At 37.3% G+C, this 16455-nt stretch overlaps 1 protein-coding gene across 1 annotated transcript; it reads left to right on the top strand.

The window, feature by feature from the left end:
* The first annotated feature begins 464 nt into the window (after positions 1 to 464).
* Positions 465 to 11108, top strand: LOC147064357 (uncharacterized). Its single transcript, XM_085957871.1, has 2 exons — positions 465 to 726; positions 10377 to 11108. The coding sequence occupies exons 1-2, from the start codon at positions 582 to 584 to the stop codon at positions 10970 to 10972; spliced, it is 741 nt and encodes a 246-aa protein (XP_085813997.1). The 5' UTR covers positions 465 to 581; the 3' UTR covers positions 10973 to 11108.
* Positions 11109 to 16455: the final 5347 nt, after the last annotated feature.

Consider the following 16455-nt stretch of genomic DNA (forward strand, 5'->3'; position numbering starts at 1 on the left):
ATATTACTTTACCGATATTAAAATTTAGTGTAAAAAGTGTATGTTTTACAGTTTTACACGAAGCAAAAAAGGATTAAATGTTAAACTTTTCGCGCCCTCCCGTTTGGAAACCACTGGTCTAATCATAATCGTTTTATGTGCGACGTCTGCAACAACACAACCAAATATTTTTATATATGTAATATAGGTAGGTACCAATTACCTACTTGACTAAAATCTCTGGTGGTCATAATATGGATATGTACATTGTCATTTTATTGCAATATGTATCATTCATAACTTCCCGGATCGGAAAAACTCAAAGAGATTGGACGGTACCCAAAAAACTAGTTTCTAGACGTCACGATAAATTTTAAGAACATCAACCATTAATTTGCCAGCTAGCATTTTCTAATATAGGGTTTTTTTCCAACGACAGTTGGTAACACCGGTAGCGCTATTAGTTCCTAGTTCTTTATCGGTTTGCAATGCGTCTGTCATTTTAGTGATTTTAGTCACTATCCAATCCAAAGCGTAATAACGTAATATTGTGTTTACTGATCGCCATTATTAGCCACCCAAAACAAAACATTCAAAATAATATGAGTGATCAACGGCTAAATATAAAATTTGTGACAGAAGTGAAACAATATCCCTGTCTGTATAATAACAAGCTGCCGGAATATTCCCGCAAAGATATCACGGAAAAGGCATGGAACGAAGTAGGAAAAACAATAAACTTAACAAGTATGTTGAAATTCAATTTCAAATTCAGTGTCACCATCTTTTTGTCATAATTTTATTAGTAGATTTTACGAAAAGTAAGTAAAATATACTTAGTATTTTTGTAAAAACTTGTAGTAGGTACTAAATTATTGTATTTTGGCATAATTGGCATGAAATGATGGTTTAAATGGTACTAGTCGGTTATCCTGGATACAGCGGCAAACACAGTTTGAAAATAGCTGATATACTGGATTATTTGTTAGTTTTATGTTAGGTTAGAAATCGGGGGTCTAGGATCATAAGGGCGAACTACAAAAACACTGTACTGAGATAAATGGGAAAATAGGGTAAAATAGTTTTTATTGTTAAAAAAAACAATTTCACACTGTAAAAATAGAAAAAAAAAAATAAAGCTATTGTAACATATTCATAAGAGTAATGTAGAGCATCAATATCGTCATTTTAGACATTAGTTAGATGGGAAAAAAATAAAATATAATTAATGGGAGACATTCGCCCTTTTGTCTCTCAAAATATTTTCAAATAAGGTTACTGGTAAATATTTGTTCATAATACAATATAGATAATACAAAACATAGGCGAAATTATTTTATCAAATTCTATTCCTAAATCTAACTATATACATAATTTTGTTATGCATCTTCATCCATGTTTTCCTAATTATTTTCAAGATTTGACAACTTTAAAGAATTGTAAAAATAATGATATTGTTCCTGAATAATGCCCATTGATATCTTTTTCGCAGTGAGGGAAAGTGATGCGTTATATTTAGGCTGGAGTCGAAAAGACGAATGGTTAATTATTCTAGTTTCTCTTCGTATGACTTGGAGCATTTTGAATGGCTCGTCAAATCCATATTTTCTCCATCCGTATCAATCCGTATGAATCGTATAACACTTTCTCCATCCGCATCAATCTTCTTATTTTTTTCTTTTTTATTTTTATTTTATTCTATATTTCTTATATGCATTTTTGTAATTCAGAAAAATCAATAAAATCTTGTTGATCCATCTCAGTTACATAGTATTTTTTGTGTGCCATCTGAACAGCAGAGTACCATGCGGATGGATGGTATTTATATCCAAATGCTTTGGTTTTCGATTCTCGCATGAACGGAATCTCATTTCATTTGCGAGTGCCCGGATTCAAAGAACATTTGATTAACTATCGGAATTTTTGGGAATGACTATGTTTTATAATGAACATCTTGTGGCACCATCCGGTCTTTGTTTTTCAATATCGCATAAAGACCAATATGAATTCAACATTGTCTGTCGTACTGTTTCGGTAAAATTCTCATTGCACTTTCTGGGACATTTAGAACAGACTTTGGGCTTTAAATAACTTCCTTCAATTTGCTTACCTGTAACTGAAACATATGACATTCCGTTTTGTCTATTAGTTATATGTTTATTTCTTTTGCATTCGTACGACTTAGCAATACGTGTTCGTTTACTATTTAACTCATCAAAAACACAATCTTATTTCTGAATTGAATATTATCGGACATCACCGACATCATTTCTTATTGAAAATAATATTATGAAGTATATACCATGGTTAAATTCAGCATATAATGGTGGTTCATGCGTAGGTTCTAATATATTTTCTACTGACAATAATAATTGTTCCGAATGTCCTGGTAATGGCTCAAATACAATCTCTTCAAAAAATCCTGTTTCACTATTCAACCACGAAGTAAATTCTGGGATGATGTGCACGTCTAAGAAAAGAAATAGTATTTTTAATACAAAAGACAGATATTTTGAGTCCGGTTTTCTAAAAAAAATATAAAATATAAATTATATAATACATAATAGAGTTCAATTCTGTCTTTTATGATGAGTGAAAATTCTGCATTATTTTCCATTAGTCATTTTGCTGGCCATCCTGGTAACGTATCAGGGAGAAACTCTCGAAAATATTATCTTGAGCTCTGCAACCACGAAGTAACTCCTAAGATGATAATATGCATGTCTGAGAAAAAAATCGTATTTTTAATACAATCAGCTAGTAGATAAAGCCATATCTGAACAAATGAACAATTCATTATAATATTTCATCAAGGTTAACTGTTTATCAGAGTTATTCTCCTTGAAATTATAATCATTAGTCGGTGTATTATCTGGTACATGATTGAGTCCAAAACATTCAGTTCTTCGTCTTCCAATTCTGTATTTCGATCTGCAAAAACATGATTTATAATGATGCTGTAAGTATATAAATATTTAATCAGATTACATTTAAAAACAATTTGACCGGTTAGGAGTCGAAATAACATAACTTAAATATACATAAGTAATTACTTACTTCGCATGCTTCTACGTTGGTTCTGTTTAAAGATATCCACAATCATTACCTCTCCAAAACATTGTTGATATGCAAATATGAACCGATAACAAGTGTTTACTTAAGTCAAATTGACAACTTACGCCAAACTAAAAATTACGAAACTTCCATAAACTAAACTTTATGTCAGTGACATAAAGGCGAAACGCCGCTTACGTCGAAGTGTCTTTGATTAATCGGCATTAATGTCAGAGTCACACAGGTGTAAGAGGACATTCACCCATATGACATTAAAATTCTATGTGGATTTGTAGATACGCCAAGTAATATCTGGCAAACCGCTATACGTACGAGTTTCATCTTTGTACATATGATAGAAATGCGTTCTAGCAAGACAATGCAATATTTAACTCAAAACAGCCATTTTTGTAGTTTCGCCCTTATGATCCTAGACCCCCGAAATATAGGTACCTATAGAAATAATCCAGTATATTGACTATTTTCAAAAATTGTTTGCCGCTGTATCCAGGATAACCGACTAGTACCGTTTAAACTAACTATTTTACATTTTAAAGTATAGGGATGTTAAAAAAACATTGAAAAGTGTAAGTAGGTACCTACTATTACCAAATACGCAGTCTCGAATACCGCATCAGGCATTTAGCATCGATATTAAAAATGCCCCTGTAAAAGTTAAACAGCCCTGCACTGCAAACACAAAAATTTAAACATTTTTGTTTTTTTTTGCAAAACAAAGGCGACCCCTCGGCGTTCCTTCCGAACCGAGACCGGGTACCTGCGCGTCTCAAGATAACAAATAACGTCCAAAACGGACAGCCCCAAGCTGTGACAAACAACCCCCCCGTACCCCTCGGAAATCGCGCCCTCAAGGCGAGAAAGTACCCCTTCGCCATTAAGATTTTTAGATATTTTTCGAAAGTCAGGCTCAGTTCCGATCTGGCAGCGAAGCCGGCAAAAACATTACCCCGCCGTTTTCGGCGCGGCGGATGCCTTTAACACGTGTTTCAGTTATGATCCTCACGTTAAAAATAATCAATCAAAAGCTATCATATCTTAGGAAGAGTGACACCCCTCATCGTTGCCGCGTGAATAATGATCTACATAGTTGCCATCAAAGTGAATCAGTGCTTAGCGCGCGGGACAATAATGATAAACCGACCCCCAATATAAAGACAGTGCGGTAACTAATTTAAGACCTCTTTACATGTAAAAGTGATGTAATATTACCAATGTTTGCCTATGCCCTAGCTTAAATAAATGTAGTTCCACGTGGGACTGTCAAATTAAAGACGTGTTTTATCTCGAATTATATGTCCTGATGTCCACACAACCCTCAATCAAGGTGATACTCGTGAAGAACGCTGCCAGCATACATGTGAGTTCTCCAATCCAATTCTTCTCGGTATCATTCTGTCGCCCATGCGTGAGGCGAACGAAGTCAATGCGACTTCGGGAACCACGACCCTGAGAAACCCAAATGTGTGACATCAAACCTATAGTTTTGTGAATTTTGAAAATAAAAATAAATTCTCTGGCGCCCTATTATTAAAAAAAACCCTAAGCAAAAATATATTTCGCCCACGCTACCGTTAAAACAAAGTGAAAATTACGAGACAAACCTAGTAACAACAAATTCGCGCGTAAACCAAACAAGATAAAAATCAAAACCAGGGGCGTTCAACCTAATACACAGTGTTTAAAAAAAAAAATATTGCGAGCCGCCAAAAATTAAAACGACGTTAATGTCCATGATGAGAAATCAGTGCAACGAAACCCGAAAATGCCACGAACGTGGGTTCTCACAGAACGGACGTTCCTACGATGCTGCAGCCACCCCCCCGTCCACTGGCAGCTGCCGGGGACCACCGACGCTGGAGGTCCTGGAAAAGTCCAGGGTACAACTTCCCAGTTGAGGTCGCTCCCCCCTCTGCTCGACGACCCCTAGCACGAGAACTCAGCCCTGTCTTCGCATCCCCGCGTCAATCTTGCGACGGAGTCGCCGCATCCCAGCACACGTCCAAATTGCACCTCCCGCCGAACGACACCTGATCTCCGCAACCCTCCGCCTACCCCTGAATAGGCAACCCAATCCTGACTGCTGCAGCAGCCGAAAGAAGCCGATGATGTGACGACACCCTACCATACCCGGCTACCCTCCAGAATCGTTGGCACTTGCCGAGAAAAATCTCGCAAGACGAAATGGCGTCTCCGAACGGCACGAGACTCATAATCCGTTGAGCATCCCGCTCGCGGACCGAACAAACGACCTAATGAAAACCTATCAATGTGGTACCGACGCGAACCATTCAAAACCCCCGCGATTTATTAGTAAGATTTTCTTTGTTTCATCAATACGCACCCCATGCATTTTACTGGACCCTGTCCGATACCTGATACGAAATTAGAGACAAAAGAAGGGGGAGCGTTTATTACCAAATACGCAGTCTCGAATACCGCATCAGGCATTTAGCATCGATATTAAAAATGCCCCTGTAAAAGTTAAACAGCCCTGCACTGCAAACACAAAAATTTAAACATTTTTGTTTTTTTTTTGCAAAACAAAGGCGACCCCTCGGCGTTCCTTCCGAACCGAGACCGGGTACCTGCGCGTCTCAAGATAACAAATAACGTCCAAAACGGACAGCCCCAAGCTGTGACAAACAACCCCCCCGCACCCCTCGGAAATCGCGCCCTCAAGGCGAGAAAGTACCCCTTCGCCATTAAGATTTTTAGATATTTTTCGAAAGTCAGGCTCAGTTCCGATCTGGCAGCGAAGCCGGCAAAAACATTACCCCGCCGTTTTCGGCGCGGCGGATGCCTTTAACACGTGTTTCAGTTATGATCCTCACGTTAAAAATAATCAATCAAAAGCTATCATATCTTAGGAAGAGTGACACCCCTCATCGTTGCCGCGTGAATAATGATCTACATAGTTGCCATCAAAGTGAATCAGTGCTTAGCGCGCGGGACAATAATGATAAACCGACCCCCAATATAAAGACAGTGCGGTAACTAATTTAAGACCTCTTTACATGTAAAAGTGATGTAATATTACCAATGTTTGCCTATGCCCTAGCTTAAATAAATGTAGTTCCACGTGGGACTGTCAAATTAAAGACGTGTTTTATCTCGAATTATATGTCCTGATGTCCACACAACCCTCAATCAAGGTGATACTCGTGAAGAACGCTGCCAGCATACATGTGAGTTCTCCAATCCAATTCTTCTCGGTATCACTACCTACTTTAAATTATTTATTTATCAATGTGTATAATAAAGTTAACGAGGCGTATTAGCAATCGGGTGTTTTCTTTATAAACTTGTCAATGAATAGGTACCACCCTTGTACGTAGGTACTTATTTGAAAAGGTGGCGGGGAGCGGAGGAGAGAGTGGCGACTGCATGGAAGCGCACATTTTTTGTATTATCAACACAAATCAATATATAAATTATAATAATAATATATATATACATTTTAAGAAAATGTACCTACGTAATAGCGAATTGTGCGAAAGTAGATCGTTCGAAATTCGAGGCCTCTCGGCCGCGGGAAAACATTTCTCTCTCCTCTCTCTACTTTGAAGTATTATTATTTCACCGCGTCTGTTGATACTATCTATGTCTATCCAGTGCTGGCATCTTTTTCTATGCTGATTATAGTACAAAGGCGTACAAATTATAATATTTATAAAAAAATATATAGTACAGGAACATTTTTCGTTTTGAATCCTTTAAAATTATAGTGTTTTGGTATATTTGGCGGAAAATTATAATATTTTACATTTTTCGCGTAATTAAAATTATAGTATTGTACTGTTGCCATCGCTGTATCTATCCCTAATTATTAATAACGCTCGATATACCTACATATATATCTACAGGAGGTCACTGGCGGCAGTTAGTAAACTTAATCATAATCAATTACCTACCTACCTAATACTTACATAATAGTTTTAAAAACATATTTTAATTTCCTACACTTCTGATTTTACGGACCTACATAATATTGTAAACACTTTCATAGAAATCAAATGACCAGTAGGTACATGTAAGTACAGACAATTATTACTGACCTCATTTCACAATTCTTTATAAATACATCCATTTTTGCTACACAATCTTCACTGCTAAGTAAAACTCTCACTGTGGAGGTACTTATATGACACGATATATTATCTAACCAAGCTAAATGTTCAAAATAGGTATTGATTTGTTCAATTAGGTATAAAAAAAACTTTATCCGAATTCTTGCGGAAACCCTGGCACTGTTCCCGGAGCCTCTGAGTTTTGCGGTATTCCGGCTGGGAATCAATGATAATCCAAATTATAAGCCGTACCTATTGATAATTGTGTGCCGCTAAAGGTTTTATATTGCACCCTCTATAGTCTATGGCAAAGAGGATGCTGTCCTCTGGTACAGAACATACATTATTTTAAGTATGTCGTGAAACTATAAAGTTTTAAAACCACTGGATTATACTTTGAATTTGATATTGGTTATTACGATCACGGAAATAGCTAGATCTCGGATGTAATGAGGAAACATTCGTTGACATTTTAGTTTATGATTTTCTCCATACATTTATTCACTTTTATAATAAGCTAGTATCACTCCCCTCCATTTTGGTATGTGTGGATTTTTCAACTGTCACTTTGTGTTTTGGTTTCTTTTTTATCGTCTGTATTTGGGATGAAGGTGGATAATTAAGGACACCGGAATTATGACGGAAGACGACGAGTTTATTTACTTTATATTAGCTACATGGTTACATTTTTTATCATTTAATCCTACGGAGCGCAAAATGTACGCGTTCGCGATTTTGCTGCTTGTCGCGATCTGCCCGCCAAAAAAAAAACCGTTGAACTCGCGAGCTGTGCACAATGCGACGTTGCCATACGTGTTTTTTTTCCCTTGGACAATGTTGCCGGTCAGATATTATTTATTAGTGGTATTATACATTATTTAATTATTTTCGCAATCAGCCGTTATTATTTGTTGGCTTTGATACCGATTCGGGCGTCTCCAGGTACACAAAGACACACCCAAATGGGGACCATACGGGGGCGTCACAAGCGCACCTCTCTGGAAAGGCCCGAATGGGGTCGGGCCAACTAAGGGCTGATTACGATAGCGTGTGTAACTGGACAGTGCGGTGGCTTGATAAGGGGTGGTTGCGTCTCTAGACGTTGAAGGATCGAAGCCCCACCGGTACGTCGGCGGCCGGAGAGACTCGGATGCAGCACTGTAGCATAGTGGTTCGCGGTTCCCGGGCCCACCGTAAAGCTGCTGAGAGAGGAGGGCGTCGCGCCCAGCCCTCTCAACACCCTCGGACCGTCGGCAAACGGAGAGTTTCGGATGCAGCACTACGCCGCTTTGTGGGCGTAGTGGTTCGCGGCTCCCAGGCCTACCGTACGGGCGGATGCTGAGAGAGGACGTCGCACCCAGCCTTCCCAACAGCGACCGTCCGAAAATCAGTCGATCCCTCACGAAAGTGCATACCGGCACATTACTCGACCCCCTTTTTTTTTGCTCGCTTGCCCTGCCGCGGCTATCGAATTACACGCACTGCACTGATATTATACTAATATAATATGCGAAAACTTAATTTTATACTTAAAATGGCTTTAGAGTTTATAAAAATAATTTAAAAAATATATCAGGGCCCGAAATGGACCGGAACGCCATTCTGCCTCATACAACCGCTCCGGGTTGTAAATTTTTTCACTTCGAGCACTGAAATAACTTATTATACATCGCTTCCAAACACAAAACACTTAAACCTAACTAATCTATGATGCTAATGGCTGAGGATGCTGCTTGGCTGCTTTCCCCTGATGGAGGCTGCTTTGCTCAGCTGAAGAAGGCCGCTTTGTAGCTCTCTTCATCATGGTGCATCTGGGCCAGGGCTGATTGCAAGGCTCACAGACACGCTGCTGTTGACGAAGAGGGCTCAAGCGGCTGATGATGCAGGGCATTTGATGCCGTTTTCCCTCGTTGGAGCCAGGGTCTTGCCCGATACACTCGTCCGTGGGCCAAGTTCGCTGGCGGATGCAGTTGGTCGGGAGTACATCGGGAGCCATGACTTCGCAATCCGGGTGTTTCTGCTCTTTTCTTCACTGGCTTGGCTTTGGCAGCATCCTCTTTCTACTGTTTATTATTATAGTTTGTTGAGCGCCACCAGAGGCAAGCCTCTGGATGTTTCTTCCTCGCCGTTTCCTATTCCGGTGTTTGAATCTCAGGGTGTGTCCGGGTGAAAGAAATTTCACCTGCTTCTTGATTCCAGACGATCAAAATCAAGAAGCGTAGTCCCACGTTGACTGGGGCCACTTATCACTCCCCTCCATTTTGGCGTGTGTGGATTTCTCAACTGTCACTTTGGGTTTTGTTTTCTGGTTTATCGTCTGCGTTTTAGGATTTGGAGGTAGATAATTGATACACTGGAATGGTTTCGGAAACGACGAGGTTTATTTGGTGTTAATATATACTATATGGTTACATTTTTTATCATTTAATCCTACGGAGCGCAAAATGTACGCGTTCGCGATTTTGCTGCTTGTCGCGATCTGCCCGCCAAAAAAAAAACCGTTGGACTCGCGAGCTGTGCACAATGCGACGTTGCCATACGTGTTTTTTTTTCCTTGGACAATGTTGCCGGTCAGATATTATTTATTAGTGGTATTATACATTATTTAATTATTTTCGCAATCAGCCGTTATTATTTGTTGGCTTTGATACCGATTCGGGCGTCTCCAGGTACACAAAGACACACCCAAATGGGGACCATACGGGGGCGTCACACTAGGTACTTCTCGGGTATACCGAGCAAAACTGTTAATGTGTTGATCGTTTAAAAACAATATTTTCGACCCTAAGCAATAAAATCCGACCGGGCAGTTAACTAGACCGATGCCGCCGGGATCGGATAACGTAACATTGAAAAAATATCCACGCATATTATGGTTGAAATTGCATGTAAAAAATCCAAGTTTTGTGAAGTCAGTCACCTAGCAGCGGCGGCGGTTCAGCACTTCATTACATTACACAACTTATTTCGTAGTTTATGAATACCATGCTTGTTTCGGGGATTTTTACGATGTTTTTCAGATTTTTTATGTTCTATGCTTAAAGTTAAATAGAACCTGGCGCGAAAAATGTTATATAACAATATAACGAGTAGTAATGCTAATGCTTATAACGAGCAAATTCAATCGGTCTCATCTTCCTCGTAATAATGAAGTTCGACTGTATTAATTGTTTGATAACAATGCATCTCACACTGGGTGTATAGTGTAAGCGTTATTTTTAATTACCTACAATCTACATTCATATTTTATTTTAGGAATGGAGTGCAAGGAAAAATGGAAAAACCTTCGTGCAGTCTTTGTTCGTCATTTGAAACCTGCTTTAAGTGGATCGGGGACAAAGACAAAAAAACCTTATTATTTATATAACGCAATGCTATTTATAGTACCGTTCATAAAAACCATAATCGATACAACAACTGAAAATTTGCCAGAAATATCACCTGAAGAACAAACTGTGTATGTCCTACAGAATGACGAGAAAGATTCTCAACACCAAACACCTTCACTATCGTCACGATCTTCCCATCAGTCAGAGGACGTATCTCAGCATGAGAAACCATTTCTGCAGTTCCATACTGTAACCGCCCCGACAAAAAGCTTCGCTCGCAAACAGAAACGAACACTTAGTGAAGTCGATAACAGCTTTATGGATAATTATTTGAATGCAAAGGCCACCATTGCCACTTCTTCCAACGATTCCCAAAGTAATGCAAAAAAAATGTTTCTTCTAAGCCTGTTGCCTGAACTGGAGGAAATGACCGGTAAACAGATGAAGATATTCAAGCGTAAGGTTTTAATTTTAATTGATGACATAATGGACACGTCGCCGGACACCACTCCTCGACGTTAGTTTTCTTCGGCATCTCTGGTTTCCTTGAATTCGCTAACCACGTCTCATAGGCCATGGCATATCTTGTTATGAATAGGGATTGCAATACCGAATGAAAATACCAATACCAGTATTTCGCTATTTCCAATTATTGAATACCGGTATTTGTGAAAAATATAAAAAACAGAAAACAATGCATATTGATATAAAAATCTCTTTAAAATATTAATATTTTACAGCAAAAATATCTAAATAACTGCATATTATATCTAACTTTTAAAATAGGTGAAGGTAAGATATGGCAGAAATGCTGATGTTTACAAATTTAATATCTATATAGTAGGTATGTAGTTGAATTGTTGGCACTTTCTTCTTCGAATGATTTTTCAATAAATTTATTTTATGAAATGTTCTTGGATGTCTATGTGCCCCACTAGTATTATCACCTATTTTTTTTCTTGCACTCATACTTAACAACTTGTTTACGTTTATCCCGTAAGAAGTAAAACCAATCACGATATTGCTCATTTTTTGTTAAAAATAATTATATTTCTCTAATATTGTATAAGCTACTATTGCGTAGATAAACATAAAACAATAATTGCACAGGCAAGTCCGTTATAGTAGAATTATTATTTCTATTACCTTCCTATATTATAATATAGATATTCGCCACTGCTAAGGTTCCTAATGATTAGACAAACGAACAGTAGGTACGAGGGTGGGTCAACAATTCCTTAGAAAAAAGCATTAAAACAGTTTTTATTTTTGTATTTTTTTTTTATTTCTCAACATAATCTCCTTGGAGCTCAATACACTTGGTTAGACGTTTCTCAATTTTTTTTAAACCGTCAGAAAAATAAGTTTTCGGAAGGTCCTCAAAATAAGCATTTGTCCGATCGATGACTTCTTCATTTGAAAAAAAACGTTGTCCACTTAGCCATTTTTTTAAGTTTGGGAAAAGGAAAAAGTCACTGGGGGCTAAATCTGGCGAATACGGTGGGTGGTCGACCAATTCGAACTTCAATTCTTCAATTTTAGCCATTGATCGTAAACATGTGTGAACACGGGCATTGTCCTGATGAAAGAGGATTTTTTTCCTGTTTAAATGAGGCCATTTTTCTTCAATTTCGTTTTTTAGCTGGTCCAATAAAGATGCATAATAATCCCCTGTTATTGTTTTTCCTATTTCCAAATAGTCAACGAAAATAATTTCACGTGCATCCCAAAATACAGTAGCCATAACCTTACCAGCTGATTTTACGGTTTTTGCCTTCTTTGGACATGGTTTGTCTTCGCAATCCACTGCTTTGACTGTTCTTTCGTCTCGGGAGTATAGTGGTGTATCCATGTTTCATCTACAGTCACAAAGCGACGAAAAAAATCATCCGGATTGCGTTGCATGAGCGACAACAGGGCTTTAGAGGCCACCACCCTATTGCGTTTATTGTCGACTGTGAGCAAACGCGGCACCCATTTTGCAGAAATATTTTTCATGCCCAATTTGTCATGTAAAATAGAAATGACGCTACCTTTTGAGATCCCTGTAACCTCAATTATCTCACTCAACTTTAATCTTCGGTCACTTAACACCATATCGTGGATTTTATTGATCATTTCTGGTGTAGTCACCTCTACAGGACGTCCTGAGCGTGGTTCATCCTTTGTTGATGTACGACCACGTTTAAATTCATTTAACCAGTTATAAATAGTTGCAAGTGAAGGAGCAGATATGCCGTGAACTAAATCCAACTCATTTTTTATTTCCTTTGCTGTTAACCCTTTTATATTAAAATGTTTAATAACAGCTCTAAACTCAATTTTCTCCATTTTCCATTTTTCCATTTTCCACAAGCAAATTTTTTTTTTAAATGTACGAAAAACACACAACAACCCGACCAATCTGATTGAAACTTCGCAGCATACTGAATCGGTAGTGCCGCTGCATGAAAACAAACCGCTTACAGTACTAGTCGCGCCACTTGTCGGCTTTTCTAAGGACTTATTGACCCACCCTCGTATTTAAGCGCAATTTCAGATACATTTGAAAATAGACCTGGCAAGTTCAACGCCGCGGGCGACTGGCGAAAATATTTGGATAAATTTAAAACTAGGGAAGTAGGTACCCGTCTATAATATAAATGTGTTTCGCAAATTTGCATGTGCCTTATGGTCACCAAAGTCGAAGGTCAACGGAAATAAACCAGACAAGCATAACCCAACATACAATTACAGTAATGTTAAACCTCATTATATATATTAATACATTTTATATCCACTTTCAATACCGAATGTTGTCAATTTTTAAAACTGGTATTTCGGTATCGAAAAATACTGGTATTACAATCCCTAGTTATGTATGAACAAGGTGTGAAGAATCATACTACAATGGCATGCGTCCATTATGAAATCCACATGAATATGTAGTTAGTTACTGGGCGAAATTATAATATACACTATACAGTACCTACCTAAACTCTCGATTATAATATTGCCACGTGAGCGATTTGTTTTCAATCTGTCTCAGTTATTTCGAATAACTTCACTCTCGGAAAAATGTTTAAGTAGGTAATTTATTATTCAATATTCAATTATTTCCTGACCATCCTAGATAATCAAGGGTTTACTGTAGGTACTATTATAATAAGTATAAGTTTAGTCACGTAAACTGAATTAATATTGCTAATTAATACTGCAAATTGCTGCTACGATTTTGTTGGAAGACTGTATGTGTGAGTATATATAATATAATGCATTTTAAAGCGCAATTTGGTATACATAATATGTCTATATTATATTTATTTATTGTTAACCTACTATTGTTCACGTCTAGAGATTCCAATCCCGGGATCCCGAGCTATTTTCGATACCTATGAATCCCGGGATTGATAAACATAATCCCGGGATTTCGGGATTGATTTTTTTATCAATTTTTATGGAACATAAAATAAAAGCGAAAATATAACAGAAAAAATACTTTTAATAAAAAATAACTACATTAGAAATAAACTGAGTTTGAGTGAAGTTTGATTTATACCCATGTGTAAGTTGTCGATTCATTTTATTTTTTCACATAAATTATTAAAAATGAGAAAGATTGGAAAAAAGCAATGCTTCGCACTTTTAACAAAGTAATTCCACCGTGACCTCATACGTTTTACGGCAATTTCATATTTGGCTGACTAATTAGATTTATGAAGCGGAAAGGCCATAAGTACGCCATGCTTATTTGCTTTCTATTTTAAATCTCGCTAATCCATTCGTTAAGTCTTTACTATCAGAAACAGCAATCTCGTATTAAATTCACATTATTATTTATATATATATATATTTAATATTATTTACTCCATTAAACTTATGTATTTCCAAGATTGAACGTAGAAATACAATATTAACAATAAATGTCTTAAATATTATAAATTATACTAGATTTATTTTTGACCGATTTTATCAATGTTATGTGTAAATATAAAAATTGTACATTAACAATGGAAAAAAATGCCAATCCCGGGACCAGTCCCGGGATCCCGGGATTGTCAAATTGTAATCCCGAAATCCCGGGATCAGAATTTCGGCTCGGGATTGGATTCCCTATTCACGTCTGATTCATAACAACAATATCCCTAAAACCAATATGAAGTGTTATGCCCTAATCCGAAAACATCCAAAATTATAGTAATCAAGTATCGTGGATAGTGTTGTACGAGTACTATAATTTTAGTACGGTTGGCAGCACTGTAACCGACTTTAAATTTCAAACAGTAATTTTACTTTATGCCACCCGTGTGCGAACATCAGTAAATTTAATTGTTACTGATCAGTTCGTGACTGCAATCACCGACTAGTTCGGTTACACATGAGTAACTCTGTGGGCGAAAGGCATAAAATGTTTCGGAATATAACGAAAAATGTTAGTTTTGGATTTCATACTTCCAATGTTGTTCTGCTTCATTCATTCACTGAAATAAATTTCAAAATCTGTAATAAAATTATGGAAACAAATAAAATACCGCAAACATTCAAGACTGACAATTTTGCTGATGACCTCGGAGTATTTTTCATAAAATCTTCCTGGTGCAAAAATGAAAGCAAGTTAGTATGTATTTATTATTATATTATTCACAAGAGTCACGACTCGAAATCAAAATGATTACTTATTAATTATTTTGATAAATCGATACCACAATACTTTTAAGTGTATAATTTTACGCCCCGTAGTACCTACATCATGGCCTCCACATCTGAACCGGGCCCCCATGCTAGGATCTTTGGCGGCCCCCCTACCTATCTCTAAGGATAAAGGCAGTGTGATGCTCTACAGAAGCGTTTTCGCGGTAAAATTAATGTGTATATTTAGATATAATATTAAATTATATTATAGTTTATTAAATAAATATGTACACCCATTTGAATTAAAGAGTTGTCGAGTGTCGATACACAATTAAAATTTTATCGTACAATCATATAATTTTAAGTAATAACATTACTGAAGGAAAATAGCGCCGCAGGCGACTTTTATTACTATTAAAGCAAATTTGTGTTGGATGTTTATCTCACTTATCTGGTCGATTGGCCTCGCCGGGCACCCAGGCTAGAGCCCTGTCAGCCCCCTCTTGTGGGGCCATGACCTACATCAATTTCCCCGGTAAAGTGAATCCGATTGATGCATTATCAGTGCTCGAAATTGAAAATTTTCCGAATAATTATTTTAATTTTATGTACCTATATTTTATAAAAATAAGTGCGTTAAAATTTTTCGTTATATTATGTCCTATCTAGCTCAAATGATTAAATTAATTTGTTCACGAAACGGAGCGATGATTTCAGGGATTTCATGAACTGGAACGGCGCTCCGGTCCATTTCGAGCCCTACGTAATGAAAAACCGCTGTAGTCGATTGTAAATCGAAAAAAAAACACCCACGGTGTGTTACGATCAGCTTCAAGCCTTTCAGGCTATACTCGAAGCCGCGCGTGGCAAATAAGAACCCCTAGTACCTATTATGCACAACTGCTTGATGAGTTGACAATGTCGATTTGGTTGGTTCGTTTGGTTGTTTCGTCATTGATGTATATGTTACACCGAATGTGTGAAATTGCGTATTACATGAAATCGGCAAAATGTTGCCTAATTCTTGAAAAATGCAAGCCCGTTGCCTTATTTATGAATTAGGCAAATTATCTGCCGAGTGCGTGAATTCGGCATGGTATGGAATTCTTAAACTGTCTACATGAGAGTAGAAAAAGTAAATTTAATACGGATGGTTTTATTAGTTATAATTGGACATAATATATTATTATGATTAGGTTAGGTTTTTTAATTCGGAATTCAACTGAATGTCCATTTTAAGGTTAGCTAACAACTGTCAACAAACTATCAAATCATACTATCTAAAATTATATTAGTCTATGATACAATCACAAACAAACAATCGACCATTGCGTGATACCCAAGCACGAATCAAATCGCGAAAATACCTTTTAATAAAATTCTTCCGTTATCAT

This window comes from Rhyacophila brunnea, unplaced genomic scaffold, assembly GCF_057557595.1.
Source record: "Rhyacophila brunnea isolate RB1 unplaced genomic scaffold, BYU_Rbru_1.0 scaffold_7, whole genome shotgun sequence".
Lineage (NCBI taxonomy): Eukaryota > Metazoa > Arthropoda > Insecta > Trichoptera > Rhyacophilidae > Rhyacophila > Rhyacophila brunnea.